The following is a 15,065-nucleotide window of genomic DNA, read 5'->3' on the forward strand; positions in this document are numbered from 1 at the left end:
AAAAAGTTCTCTTTCCATATGTCACTTTCAGCTCAAAATCCTTCCTCTCTCATGCAAGACTATCCTTAAACAGCCCAAACCTTTGGGCTTTGACCCCTATACTTGAAAACATACAGAGTGAGGGGTTTTTTAGTTTTGCTCAAAAGCAACATAGCTTTCCCTCAGTCTTTTCAATAGATGAATGGTCAGCTGCTAAGAGGTTTGACATAAGGAACCACTGTGCTAGCGTTAGTCTACAAAAGAAAACCTAATATGTCATGTATATGTTTAGAATTCCTTAACCAAAAAAAATTACACTTCTACATTTTCATTAACACTGCCAATAGTAGAGATGACAATGTTGACAAAAATGAATACATTGCCCACTTCAATTTATTCATGGTGAGTATGGTATGTGTGGGGCAGTCGTCCACCTTCAAATATGAGAGAGGGTCCTGAGTTGCCAATTGCTTATCTATGCTTCAAGACATTTCGAATGTAGTAGAAATTTTGCAGTGAGAACAGAGGAATTCAAAAACCCCACCTCCACACACACACACACACTATAAATTAGCCTTGAAATATTCAGCCAGTAAGCAATCCTTTTCTCAGATGCCACACAGGCCTACTTTAGCTATGAGCTTCTAGAACTTTCTAGCCAGGCTTGACTGACAGGCAAGGTTCTGGTGGGAAATAGCTCTGAAAAGTCAGTGCAGGTTAAAACTTCCAAAAGTGAGGGTGAAGTATGTTCTTGTTCTGAATAAAAAAGCACTGCTGTGGAAGTCCTGGTTAACCACACCTTTTACAATACAGTACTATAATAAAAACCAGAAACGAATAGAAATGAAACAACAACCAAGGGGTTGCTGAGTGTTAAGTCCATCCATCCAACAGGGCAATAACTTTGCTAAGGAAACTTCTTTAAAACAGGGGTCTCTCTATCTGGAACATCGTTATTTGGTGAATATTTAAAATGACAAAATTTGTGCTTTCCAATAATTTCTTTAAAGCATTCTGAAACCTGTACCTCCAGAGCTAATTTATATGGCAGAACACCCTGTGTAACTTCTAAAACGTATTCCATTTGGAATATTTTACTCCCCGCTACCTCACAGCTACTTAGTGTAGTCTGGGTAACTCTAGGCCTTGAACATCCAAAGCTGTCCCCATGACTTTCAAATATTAAAATTAATTTGAAATAAAACGGCTGAATTTTAACTGAACACACACTTGACTCTGGATTCACCTCCGCCTCTGGTATAGTCAGAAAATCTTCAAATAGAACCCAGTTCCCCTTCACTAGCATACTTAACTGTGGATCCGTCTCCTCAGATGTTATATTTACCCCCATAACTATTGTTATCCTATCATTTTGTCCTCTCTGTGGCATTAAAAGCTTTTAAAAACACATGCACACATTCTACTGAGAGGGATTTTTTGTCCAGAAAACGTTGCTCTCAACTTGTGATTAGAAAATGGTTTGCCCTTCCCCACACAATGCCAGAACCCCACCATATTGTTCATTATTCCTGAGGAAGCGAGGTAACAGGCTTTTAATGCTGAACAGTAATTCCCCAGTGTCAGAAATAAGATATATTTTTTACTTTGTCCCCTCCCCACTGGACAATTTACCTTTCTTTGTGCTTTTTGCCCTCCACAGTTAGCCCTGTACTGAGGTATAATATGAACATTAATCCTCTGTTCCCCACACGAGTGGATTTTCCTGGGTTGGAACAGTATTATACTGAAACAGCAATATTCATTATACCCATGGGCTGCTGGGTTGTAGCCTGCACAGTGAAAATTATTGTACTGAAGACTCCCTCTGCTTTCCGGAGCTGAAATGTACCAGCTGCCCTTGGAAGTTCGATCATCTTCAGCTTCTTCACTTCTGCCTCCTTATTGGCAAAGCAGTCCTTTAACAATGTGTGCCTTGGGAGCAATGTTAACATTAATGCCTGTCATTACTGCTAAGATTTCACTCTTGGGAGGGGGGGAGTTTATTGTGTTTGTTAAAACCAAAGTAAACCCAGGCCCTATTGCCGGGAAGTAATTCTGAAGCTGTCTTCAATAAATTATTTTTCTCCCTTTCCTCCTCACAAAGGGAGGGTCAATTTATTCAGATCTCGAAGCTCTGCTTTAGATAAATATATTTACTGCCTATATTCTGCTATTAACCATCTTCTCTTAATACAAGCAAAACTATGTAAGTTCTTAGTAACATTTGACGTGGCGGAACCAGTCAATCACACTGAAATGGCCAAGCAACTCAAGGTCTTTTTCATGATCTAATCATATGGCAAGGTCTCACAAAAAAAGACTATCGTAACAGCATTTTCTTACCAAAGTCCACCATGCCGGAAGTTCTTAGTAGCGGTCCGAACATGGTGGAACGTTTTGATCCTAAATTCAAGCAGCCCGCGTCACCCAACCACATTCCCAAAGTTGCCCAGAGTCTATCTGAAGTTCCACAGGGGGACCAGCCCCCGGGTCTCTTTCTCGTAGATATCTGGGACCAAGCCAATGGGTGAGGGCACCATCTTGACGGTGTTCTTGCCAAACAGCTTGCGTTCGTACTCAATGAGTTGTCTCCAGAAGCCGACATTGGGCCTGACGACGGGTCGCCTGCTCTTCACCCACTCGTGGGCGTCCAAGAGGCTCAACCGGTGGTATTTCATCAAGTAGGCAATACAGAGGGAGGCAGATCTACTGACCCCTGCCACGCAATGGACAAGGGTTCTTCCGTTCTTCTTCCCCGTCTGGTGTATCCTGTCGGCCACAGAGTCAAAGTACAAGGACAGCGGAGCGTGAGGGAGGTCAGGGACAGGCACCTTGACGTAGTCAATATCTGGCCAGTTGGCGTTGGGGATTTCCATGGTGGCGTTCACGACACAAGTCACTGCCCTGGAGTAGACCATGTGCCTGTTGGACGCAGCATTGCCAGAGGAGAGGTAGAGGCAAGGGGAGATCTGAGCGATGCCTCCTAAGACGGACAGAGTGTTCCCAGCGGCAGGGGAAGAAGGCTTGGCCACAGAAGGAGGCGGAGAACGGCGGAAGAAGCCGTGGTTCCGGAAATTCATGGCAGATGGTTCAGCGTACATAACAGCTAGGGGGGAAGAAAGAGGTGATAAAGTTCAAAGAACTGGTGCACTTAAACAAACAAACAAAAAATAGTTAAAAGATGCATGATTCCATTCTTTCACTTGAGCAGCTGCTACTGAGAGTTTGGCAGGCTCCCGGAGAGCAAAAGTCCCCATGCCCTGATTCTGCCTCTTCCTTTTCTGCTACCCCCCTATTCTAACAAATACAGGAACAAGCATGGGATTTGGGTAGGCGTGGGGTGAGGCAGATGTGGGAAATGAACATGCAATTTTTTTAAGTACTGTAGGTGGAAGGGATGGATGGATAGGTTATTTGTGGCACTGTGAAACAGGAGAGAAAGGCGGGTGGATGAGCAGACAGAGCAAAGCGAGGTGATAAGAGGAGCGAACGGGATGCAAAGATGGGGGTGTAGAGCGAGAGAGATCAGAGTTCTGCTTCCGTGCAAAGCCAGACGTCTCCCAATAGCCGGCCTACCTCAGTCATTCCGTAGTAGCTGCTGCTCTCATCTCAGGGTTAGGTTGGAGGGAGGGAGAAAGGGAAGGAGCTAGAAACTGTGATGCTGCAGGAATGATGCGACATGGTGGGAAAATGGAGGAATAGAGAGAGGGAGTGGACAGCTTCTTAAAGGGCCAGCGGACTCTTTACCGGTCCCTCCCCATTCGACCCACCCTACCTAACCCATGCCCATTCCTAATTGGCTATCTGCTCCCCACCCTCTTTGCCATCACAGCCATGGGCTCAAAGCGTGACTCATACTCAATGATTATTGGTGCAAAGGGAGGGTGACAGTTTTGCACCAGAGGTTCCCTCCTCCTGTATAGGAGGGGGGGGCATGTTTGTAATAATCCCTCATAGTTTTTGCTTCTCCTCCCAATGTTCACCCTCTCGTTCAACAATCTGACCCCATCTCACCTCCACAATAACTACCACCAAGATCCAACTAAAAGACCATCCCCTCAGTTTAAAACAAAAACAAAACAAAACAGGGTATTGTGGTCCTAACTAGGTATTTCTGGTTTGTCCTGAAATTTGAGATGCCCGGGCTACATATATGTGACATCATGGGGTCTACTAGGCTGTGAGTATACAAAATGCTTCATTGATGCATTCTGTAAGGATTGTAGTGGGAATGCTAGATCCTGGAGAATAATGCTGGTTTTTGCTGGGGCATTCAAAAATATACTCATTTTCCTATTAATCGGGCTCAACACATAGTCAGTTCAGATATACCACCAAGCACAATTATAACTTGCCACTCCAATTTACTTTAACGCACACAGAGGGGTCCTTGTTCTATTTCTCTTCTTAACTTAAGTGGAGTTCATTCAACCGTTCTTGTGGGGTGCTTTCAGGCACAACTACCCTTGAAAACTCGATGAGGATACAAGTCCAGGGAGGGCATATACTTAAGATCTAACACAGAGCAGTTGGCACCCATGCTTTAAACCAATCTTCAGTGATCAAAATCAATAGAATTCCTGGACTTTGAAAGGCCCCCGCCCCCCAATGCATATTCTTAGGTAGCAGGTCGTGTATTTGTTTGTGTGTATGTGTTAATGCTGAGGGGAAATGGTAAGGAGGTCTTATGAATTAGCAAGCAGAATGTGTTCTATGCCTGCTTCCTCTTCACTCAAATTGGCAGTTCCCCCACAACCACCTTTGCTCCCTGTTTTGATGCAACAGAAGTCCAGTCTGAACGGCTCTTGAGGGATCCTCACTTTGGATGACAGTCCCCATCTATTTTATCTCTTCATCCACTCACCTAAAAATCTCTCATTCTCAACCTCCTTTGTTTATAGACATGACTGTGATATTGAATCACATTCCTTTCAAACCTCAAAATGTATAAACCTCTAGCCCCCTCTCCCTATTGCCTGCCACCAATAAACCCACACCCCTGGGCCCTTAACCTCTGGCTCTGCACCCTATAAAATGCACAATTTCCACATGTATATCTAATCCCTTAGCCCAGTGTTTTAACTCTTTTAGCTAACACAGGCAGACATGGATGGCTTTACCACTACCAAACTCCTCCCCCCCCCCCCCGCTCCCCTGGTATTGTTTACTACCTAAACTGATTATGAGTTCTGGAGAATCTGAATGCTAGCACGCTATTTTGTGATCATTGCCTTTTGCTGGCCCAAATAAAGGTACCTAATATTGATTTTTTTAATTAAGCGTTGCAGCATCTAACACTGATTATGTCAAAAGCACTCCCTGCAATTGTGTGTCCTCAGTACTTCAGAATCATACTAGAGAGCACAGCACAGTGCTTGTGTGTGTGTGTGTGGAGTCATGCCTCTCGATAAGGGTGTGGTAGTTATTGTGGGTCGACTCGCTTTAAATCTTACATTTATCTTGCTCCCGTGTCACCACCAAAGCTGATCCCATGTGCTCCTCCTCTCAGTACCCCAAATTATTTGCCTCAAACTCCCGCTATTCAAATAAACACACATCTAAGAACACCCCCAGCTGCCACTCCAGACCTTCCCTCCCCACCCACTCAACTTCAGAAATCATGAACCCTTCTGCACAAACAAATAGCAACACCAAAATCAGTTGTCCCCTCTACTCCAAACAACCCCAAACTTTGAAAAAGGAAATGTATGGTTTTTTAAAAATTACCAGGCAGTGCTGTCTTTCAATGGAAGCTCTGAGAACAGCTCTCAAAAACTCTCCCCACGAAAGAAACCCTCTCTGTCCCACCTAAATGGTTTTGAGGAAGGAGGCTAACAGGCGAGAAGACGTCTGAATGTCTCTGTTTCTGATCGATCTCGTAATCCCCTTCTTCTCTGCTTTCAAACAGATCTTCCTTTACAGGTGTATCTAGAATCTATTTTAATAAATACTATATATCTCTATATAGATTTTTCTCCCTCGGCCTTGCTTCTTCTCTCCCAGCGCCTCTTTCCTTCTGGGTGGGGATCAGGAGTTTCCTTCTCTGGCTCCCCCCCAGCATTGCCTATATACCACCCTTGCCAGCCCCCTCCCCTCCTGGACCACTCAAGCGTTGGAGGTAACAAAAGGTTGCCATGGCGATGGGATGCGGGGGAGGATGCTGTCGTCAGAGCCAGTGACACAAGCCGGGGCTCGCGAAGGAGGAAGAGAGGAGGAGGAGGGATTGAAAACCCACGGATTTTCCCTTCCCGCCTCCACTTCCGGGGTAGATTCTCCTCCCTCCGCTGCAAACTGTGGAGGTTAAACCCCCTCTTCTAGCTGCCTTGGAGACTTAAGTGTTACAAAATTAACCTCAAGATTAGGCAATATTACTGATTAGGGGGAGCCTTAGCAGCAAGTCCGAAAAGGCTGCACTCCAGGAAATAAGAGGAGGGCAACATTATCTCCCCCACTATTTTCTGTGCGTGGAAAATATTCAAGCAGCAGGACGGGACACTGTCCTCTCTCTAATCACGGGCTGCGGCATTCACACGTACACAGAGAAGTACCAACTGCGAACTCGTCTTCGGGTCACCGTTTTTGGGGAAGCTCACGCTACTGCGGAGGGCCTCCCTCCACCCTCTTCCTCCCCCCGCCAGCTCTGTGCGTCACAATCCGCCCATCATCCTCGCCCCACTCTCACGCTTCCACGTTCCTGTGAGCGAGGAAGGTGCGGGGAACACGCGTGAGTCACAGCGAAGGTGCTAACCGAGCTTCCAGTCCCTGGAGGAGAAGCGATTGCAAAGCTCTGTTGTGAGAGAGAGGGAGGGCGCGGGCTCCAGAGGTGGGATAAGAAAGCCCCGGGGTGGCGGCGGCGGCGAGGGGGAGGCTACAAGTTAGGATCGAGCGGCACCCTGTGCTAGGACACGGCAATAAATTGAGTGGATGTGGGACACTGAGGACCGGTATGGAAAGGTATATGGCAGAGCTGCCGCCCTAAAATTAATATCCTCCCGCCCCAGGGATTTATTTTCCTTGAAGGAAAAAGGTGGCCTTTTAAAGCTCCGTGTTCAGGGGCAGTGTATCTGCAAATTGCAGCCCTTGGAAGCGTGCAACAGCAATAGAGCGGGCGTTTGCCTTCGTACCTTGGTCGTGGACTTCCGGGAGACATCTGGCCCGTCGCTGTAGGAGACGGGACGCAAAACCAGAAGGACTTTGCTCTCTGACCCAGCAGGGCCGTTTTTAATTTTCAGCTGCGTTTCTCTTTTTAAGCCACGCCTCCTCCAGGCACACTTTGTCACGGAAAGAAGCCAATCTGTCCCTGCTTAACAGATTGGTAACATTGCCCCAGAAGCTGGTGCGTTGCAGGCAAGTTCGCGTTCGATGCTGAGAAAGGATTTCTTGCATTTATTTAATACATTTATAAACCGCCTGTCCAGAGGAAACGCTTCAGGAAACAATGTGCAAATACGAAATTGCCCCATCGTCAAGCAGTGCAAAACATATTTAAAACTTTCAAAACATCTGAGAGCCACAATGATCTTAAAAGATAAATAGCGGGATCCGCCTGCAGTTCTGTTACGTGCTCAAAAGTCACGGATAGTAATCCTAAAGTTTGCACCTCCCGCTTTAGTGAACACAAGGGAATACAGTACAGTATACCCAAACGGAGGGAAAAATCATGGCCTTGTATCTAGATTATTACGGAAAGCGTGACTCAGCTTATCGCCTTCTTCCTTCCTCACCTCCTATGCGGAAAGCGTCAAAGCGCTACCGTATTTTGCGGGTTAAAACCCGCCTCTCCTCAAAATAATAGTGCGCATTACCGTAACTACTGAGTTGTGTGCCACTTTGTAAATAACGCATAAGATGCATGCTGCCATAGTAAAGGATTCGAAACATTGCAGGATGCAATGGAGTACTGTAAACAGGAGATAAGAAAACTACCACAATTGCGGGCATATATAGCTCCATGTGAAAAAAGATATACAGTAAGTGTTTAATAGAGGAATAAAATATATATCTAGGACATCGACATTCTAAGGCTGGGGTTTTTTTATGGCTGTATTCTGCGACATGTCATTGACACATTATTAGTGCATTAGTTAAAGTAACTGCCTGATAGTCATTGGTAGTGGATTTATAATGGACTGTCCATACATCATTGAAACAAAATAAAATAAAAAATTCCTTCCAGTAGCACCTTAGAAACCAACTAAGTTTGTTCTTGGTATGAGCTTTCGTGTGCATGCTCACTTCTTCAGATACTTTATTAGCTGTTCTGTGATGCTTCCCCAGTGTTACTGCATCGTTGCCATCTGGAGGGGCACTTTTGCTCTGTAGCACAACAAAAGTAAGATTTTTTTTTTTAAGTGGAAGATTTGCGTTCTAAAAAGCTGCTGGATTTCAGGATGAAATCACAGCCCACGCATTGATTGGGAAGGGAGCAGTATATCCGCGCCAAAACTTTTGCAGGCACAAACAATATTGGAAGCAGGATTGGGAATAGCCACCCCCAATACCTCACGAGAGCAGAAATAATCAGGGACGCACAATAAAGGCTCCGGAAGGACCCTTAGCAAGGCAACCAGAGTAAAAAGGTGAAACGGAGCAACTATAAACATCCTGCGATAAACCAACAGTTTTGGGGGGCACTGTGCAGGCAGGCTGCCTGTCACACACAACTCTATTCTCCAGCCAAGGGCCATGGAGGAGGAAAGGAAAACCAGAGACACCATCATCTGCCCATCTCTCACTGCCTAATGACAGGACTGCTCCCATGTGTAGAAGGGGACATTGCAGCAAGAGTGGCTTTTCTCATCCCTACATGACCAATTGCACGTGCCTGCTAAAATTCCCTCTTTTACGCAGCTGCAGCTGCTCTACAAACTTATGAGTTTATAGATATATAAGCCAGTGTGGTGTAGTGTAGTGGTTAGACTCAGGGTTGGGCCAGGGTTCAAATCTCCACTTAGCCATGAAGCTCACTAGGGTGACCTTGGGCCGCTCACTGCCTCTCAACCTAGCCTACCTCACAGGGTTGGTGTGGGGATTAAATGAGGAGTGGGGGAGGACAATAAAAAGGTGGGGTTGAAAGAAAAATACATGCCCTGTCCCCTCTTCCCCACATTTCATTGCACAATAACCCAGGGGAATGTTGATTGATTAGGGGTCTGCTGGTGATGCCTAAATTACCTCAGAGGACTGCAGTTTTCAGGGTCTCCTGTGGAGAAGAAATGGCTGTTTAACTAATTAATGCATGAAATGCAAAGGGAAATGCTTATTCTGCAATTGGTCGCCCTGCACCAGAGCAAAACTACAGAAAATTGTTAATTCGGTGTTTTTCAGTGCTTCAGACTAGAACATGCCAGTAAATAATAAGAAAATGGACTTGACCACATACAGAAGGCAGGTTCCTTCAGCACTAAATTACCACAGCCCATTCTCACATGTCTGGGATTATGAGCACAGTTAGAAATCCAGTGCTAGTCACTGCCAGGTCTCCTGGAGTGAAAAGGCTTAGTTGTCATAGCAGCAAAAGCTGGCCTCCCAGTCTTGTTACCCTGCTTGCTGTTTGCCCACAGCAAAGGACTGTGGTTGTGTTTTGTCCAGCAGGACATCCATGTTTTTTAACAGCCCCAGCACACCAAGTAACACTTTTCCTGGCATGTAGGGAAGGGATGGGACAGAAATTAATTGGCTGCAACTTCCTGCCTGTCAGCAGTCCAATACCCAAGAAGGCAAAGGGCAAAACACTGGCGTATATTCACCCCTCCTCAAAGCCATTGTTGACGTAGCTCTCATCTTTCAAATTATTCCATTTGCATTGTACAGCATGTACCTTGGAATTGATGGGATCTACTTTACTGAATTAAATGTGCCAGGAATCAACAGGCTTGTATTTGTATAAGTCTGGATAAAGACCTCTGGATGTAAAATACGACTACATTTACTAAATAAATTAAAGCAATTCTGCTTTTTTTTAAAAAAGGAGAGAGATACACTCCACAAAATATTAATCAGTGCACTAGACACAACCCTCCCTCTGAGGTAGTAAGTGGCTTGTCTAAGAAGTTAAGGGATACCAGGCTGAGTGTCAGTATTTATATAAGCAGGGCTAAAAAGGTAAAGGTAAAGGACCCCTGACAGTTAAGTTCAGTCACAGATGACTCTGGGGTTGCAGTGCTCATCTCGCTTTACAGGCTGAGGGAGCCAGCGTTTGTCCATAGACAGTTTTTCCGGGTCATGTGGCCAGCATGACTAAGCTGCTTCTGGCACAATGGAGCACCAAAATCCAAGCAGCGCACGGAAACGTCATTTATCTTCCCGCCGGAGCGGTACCTATTTATCTACTTGCACTTTGACGTGCTTTCAAACGGCTAGGTTGGCAGGAGCTGGGACTGAGCAACGGGAGCTCACCCCGTCGCGGGGATTCGAACCGCCGACATTCTGATCGGCAAGCCCAAGAGGCTCAGTGGCTACTGCACCCTTAACAAGCAGCTGACAAACCAATAATTTGCAGGAGCTTTCCTTGACATAGGATTGAAAAGCCTCCCTTGCTAAAGGTCTGCTTTTGTTATTGTTGTTTAGTTGTGTCCGACTCTTCATGACCCCATGGACCAGAGCACGCCAGGCACTCCTGTCTTCCACTGCCTCCCGCAGTTTGGTCAGGCTCATGTTGGTAGCTTCGAGAACACCGTCCAACCATCTCATCCTCTGTCGTCCCCTTCTCCTTGTGCCCTCCATCTTTCCCAACACCAGGGTCTTTTCCAGGGAGTCTTCTCTTCTCATGAGGTGGCCAAAGTATTGGAGTCTCAGCTTCAGGATCTGTCCTTCCAGTGAGCACTCAGGGCTGATTTCCTTAAGAATGCTATTCAGATCTTAAAAAGTGCATGAGTGCCCTTCCTAGGAGGGTGGCAACCACAGACAGCAGTGTTATATTTGAGTGAACTGTCTGGTCACGGGCTTCTTAATACCCTGTCAAGGCTTTTGAAACAAGTATTTAATTACACCCTGGCTGGACCATGAAGATGTGTGGTAGGCGTCAGAGAAGGAAAAGTAGGGCAGCAGCTCACAGGAACTGGGCAGGTTGCCGTCCCCCTAACAACATTTTTATTTACACGTGACCAGGTTTACCTCCATGTTTTGAGAAGGCTGGCCTCTGATAAAGGATCAGGAAAATGGTTCATATTCTGGCTCATATTCCGATGGCTAATATTCTGCACAGCTGGCAATGGCAGCTCTTTTCTAGTTGGGGGGAGGAGGAGGCATCCTGTTTAGAAATAGGGCACACTCTGAGGGCTCATCCACTCTTACCTTTTGCCCCTTACGCTTTCTAGATACTTTAAAGCACCCCACCCCACCCCCGATGGTCTTTCACTGCGAAAACCTGCTAAATGCTGAATTGGAACAAATGGCAATTAGGTGTTGTTGTTTTTTGCAGATTGCTGTTCGCTCTGATTCAGCGGTGAAGATCAGGTTTTCATGGGGAAAGCGCTCGGACAAGGCACTTGAAAGCGTGGGCATGTGCCTAGTAAGGCAGCACAAAAGGAAGTCTGGGTGAACCCTGAGAATGTCTGGAAAGTTCTGCTATAGGGCACCTAAGCTGAAAAAGAGGGTGCTCCCACACTTCTAGCCCTTTTGGGCTACCAAATCAAGTGCTTCCACAATCAGCTGAGGATTAGTGTGGTTCCACAAGGCAGAGGACATGGCACTGCTCTTTGCCTGTGAACATACTGCACTGCCCATTCATACAAGCAGGTGTAACACTACTGGTAGAGGCATTTCCAGTGCAGTGCAAATGGCCATGGTCCCCTCACCCTGTTCCTTTTGAAGAACACTACACACACATGTGCAGAAGTGCCACTGCACCAGAGTTTTGTGTGTGTGTGTTGTCGGAGAGAAATTATGCAATTGGAATGCTGATGTGTAGGTAGAAACTAGACACGTTAAGTGTATTAATAAGCACAATGTTAGGAGACAGCAGGTACCCTAATTATCTAATGGTACTATATGCTGTTTCCATACTTAAAACTGCCCAAACCATATTAAAATGCCTTCTTCTTTTGGGCAAGAACCTCTAATTCTTCACCTTTGGGCATGTCATGCTTCATTGCATCTTTGCAGATACTCATTTTTTGCACTCTATGCCTTTACACCCCATGTTCCTTCTTCTGCAGCAAAGCCAAAACGGAAGCCCTGGGGTTGCACTCAGCCAAATGCTGGCGTATTATAATCAATATTTCCAGAGTTAGGCCCTGCTTTTGATTCTGAGCACAATGCACTAACAAGCTTCTCGGCACCAGCACTATGGGGTTTGTAATTTGGCAGCCCTGCAAATAATTTTACCTTGTCTCGCTTAAAGCCATGGGGTGGGGAGCACACACTCAGCGCCCTGTATTTCATCGGTGGTGCTACACCCACCAGTTCCCCCCCCCCCCCCGTTCCCCAACACAAGAGAAATACTGAACCAATCCAGAGAACTGCTACATACTAATGTCTTCATCCATTTGCTCACTAAATTCCTCCATCTCCTCTTCAGTCCTTTCATACGGTCCAGAACAGTCATAGGCCTCGAAAGTTGGATGGGTTGGATGGCAAACCATCCCTCCTCTCGCACACAAACATTCGTCTCTTCCCTTTTGCAGCATAGAGGTACAGACACCGCAGCTTTTACAAATGGTGCGTTTTATTTATTGCTCCAAAATAAAAGCAAATGAGGGTGGGGCGGGGAATACCTAAGGGCTGAAAAATAGGGGTGTCGGGGGTTATGGATGCAAAAGGAAGCATTCCCCAGAAATCCCATCTCCCTTGCGGACGGGGTGGGGGTGGGTGGAGTTTACACCCCACTGTCCCTTTCCCCAACATGAATGGAACTATGAGGGGAACCATGCTGCCCACAGAGGGTGGGGAGAACCTGGAGAAAAGTGATCCCTTTTGCCCTTTTCCAAAATGCAAGAGAACGGTCAGGGGGGGGGGGGGAGAGAGAAGAGTCGATCCAACAAGTTTGATAATACGGGAGATGAGAAGCGGACGGATGGGGAAGTGATATATCTATATCCAGCCCCATATTGGAGGTAGGTGGACGGATGTAGTTATTAAAGGGGGCAAACGCCTCCCCTGCCCCATATACACCCTTGGGGGACTTGAGATTTCGTTCCCTCTAGGGTGTGTGATTTGGCATTCTCCCATAAGCTTGCAGAGAATGTCCTAAGGGAATGAGGTCTCTTCCTAGCACTTGATTTCTTAAAACATTATTTTCATACATTTGGCACTGTGGATCTTGCCTTTTTTCCCTTTTCTTTTCTTTTTTGCAAACCCCTAAGTGAGGGAGAGCACACAAAATGCTTTCTCAGCATCCTTAAAGTGGGTGTCAAGTGACAGTTAATGACTTTCTATTCTGATGATTAAAGGGGGAAACCTCTCCCTTGCTTGCAGTATGTATTCTGAAAGAGTAAATGCCCTTCTGCCCAGAAAGCAGACACTAACACCTAGTGCACATGTAATTTTCCTGACAAATGGGTATGGCACCTTTTAATAAGAAAACCAGCATTTAAAAGGATTAAAATGATTTTTCGAATGTAAATATCCATCTGTGTTCTATAATTCAAGGGATACTATGGAGAACTAGAGGCTAGAAAGCCTCGTTATTTTTATTCTTTTTATAAGCACGCTAGAGAAATATACAGGGTTTTTTCCCCCTTCATTTTAAAAGGCAGCAAACTAAAATAAAAAATAAATATTGGCACAATTGTTCTTAAAAGCAGGTGTAAGATTATTGGCTTTCAATGGTTTTTTTTTTTTAATTGAGTCATAAAAAATACCTGCCTATGCTATAGCCTTAGAAATTCCTTTGTCCTCAAATCACTACAGCCCAACATTTTGTTTTTAAGGGAACTTGCTCACTAGGGAAATAACCACTCCACTTCATTCCTTAGTAGACAAATCTGAGATTCATTTTCCACCTGCATGTTAATCTGAAAAGGCGGAAATTGAGGGAAATTATGGGAAATTTATATGAGGTTACAACGCAGTGGGAAATTCTCCTGTGGGAGCTCCATTAAAACGAAGAACATAACCACATAAGTGAATCAATGGGGCTTGTTCATGAGAACTTCCCAGAGGCTCATGCCCTAAAAGTCTATGGACCACCAGATTTCACATTTTAAGAGTCTCTGCAATGAATGAAGACTCAGGGGCTGTTTCCCCCCAGTGGAATATTTATTCAAAAATGAGAGCATATGAGTCTTATTTTTATTTGGGGGGGGGCAGACATCCCAAAACGTTTTCTTGCCTCAGACAGAAAATTTAAAAAAAAACGATCCCCTCTCCAACGTGAAAACAAACTAAATGATTGAGAAGCTGCTGCCTGAGGCTGGGCCACCTCACCATGCCAAAAATTCTTAAGCAAGCATCTTATAGTGGGATCTGTATTTTGCAGGACCTTTTCGACAGGGGGCAGGGGGTGGTTTTTCTTGCTTTTAGTGAGGTTGGTAGGAGGATTAGAGGAAGAATGGCAGGCGTGTAATCAGAAAGCCCTTAGTAGGAAGCCCCACTGAACGCAGCAGGATTTCATGCCAAGTAAATATACGTAAGAGTCGCACTATAAAGCTGCTATTAACAGTGCCTTCTTTTTTGCAGGATCTATCAAGAGCCCCCTGAATATAATGCTTAATTACAAAGGTGCCATCTAAGCAGAGTGTGTCACCTTAATATCTCTACGAACCCGTTGCTGGTTTCTTTCTCATAGGGCCACCCCGGTTCACCATGTGGGGCCTTTGCAAAACCCATCTATGCTATGGTATGGTCAGGTGGAAGTACAATGTTCTGTGACCCTGCTCTTCCCCATCTCAAATGACAGGAGGTGTTGGTTTTATTTCAGGGGATGTAAATGGATTTTCCTCAGTTGCACAAGAACATAGCAGAAGTATGTTCTGCTGAACTCAACAGGACTCACTCCCATGTAAAGTGTTTAGAATTAGGGTTTCTTCATTTAGCAGGGGTGGCTAACACCCGGGCCCAGGAGCCTGATGTGGCTCCTCCAATTTTTCTTGCCCTCCAAGACCCCACTGATTTTTGGCTGTGGGGTTAAATAGATATGGTGTTGG

General features: G+C 45.5%; 1 protein-coding gene across 5 annotated transcripts; it reads right to left on the minus strand.

The window, feature by feature from the left end:
* Nucleotides 1-354: 354 nt before the first annotated feature.
* On the minus strand, nucleotides 355-7,233 carry LOC117058290 (dual specificity protein phosphatase 14-like). Of its 5 annotated transcripts, none has more exons than XM_033169361.1 (2): nucleotides 7,104-7,233; nucleotides 355-3,085 (listed from the first exon to the last, which is right to left on the minus strand). In XM_033169361.1, the coding sequence occupies exon 2, from the start codon at nucleotides 3,078-3,080 to the stop codon at nucleotides 2,436-2,438; it is 645 nt and encodes a 214-aa protein (XP_033025252.1). In that variant the 5' UTR covers nucleotides 3,081-3,085; nucleotides 7,104-7,233; the 3' UTR covers nucleotides 355-2,435. The 5 variants fall into 5 exon arrangements, with proteins under 5 accessions (XP_033025252.1, XP_033025255.1, XP_033025254.1 ...); XM_033169364.1 differs by lacking the exon at nucleotides 7,104-7,233 and adding an exon at nucleotides 6,516-6,539; XM_033169363.1 differs by lacking the exon at nucleotides 7,104-7,233 and adding an exon at nucleotides 5,788-6,152.
* Between the last annotated feature and the right edge of the window lie 7,832 nt (nucleotides 7,234-15,065).

The sequence above is a fragment of the Lacerta agilis genome, chromosome 14 (genome assembly GCF_009819535.1).
Source record: "Lacerta agilis isolate rLacAgi1 chromosome 14, rLacAgi1.pri, whole genome shotgun sequence".
NCBI classification, from domain to species: domain Eukaryota; kingdom Metazoa; phylum Chordata; class Lepidosauria; order Squamata; family Lacertidae; genus Lacerta; species Lacerta agilis.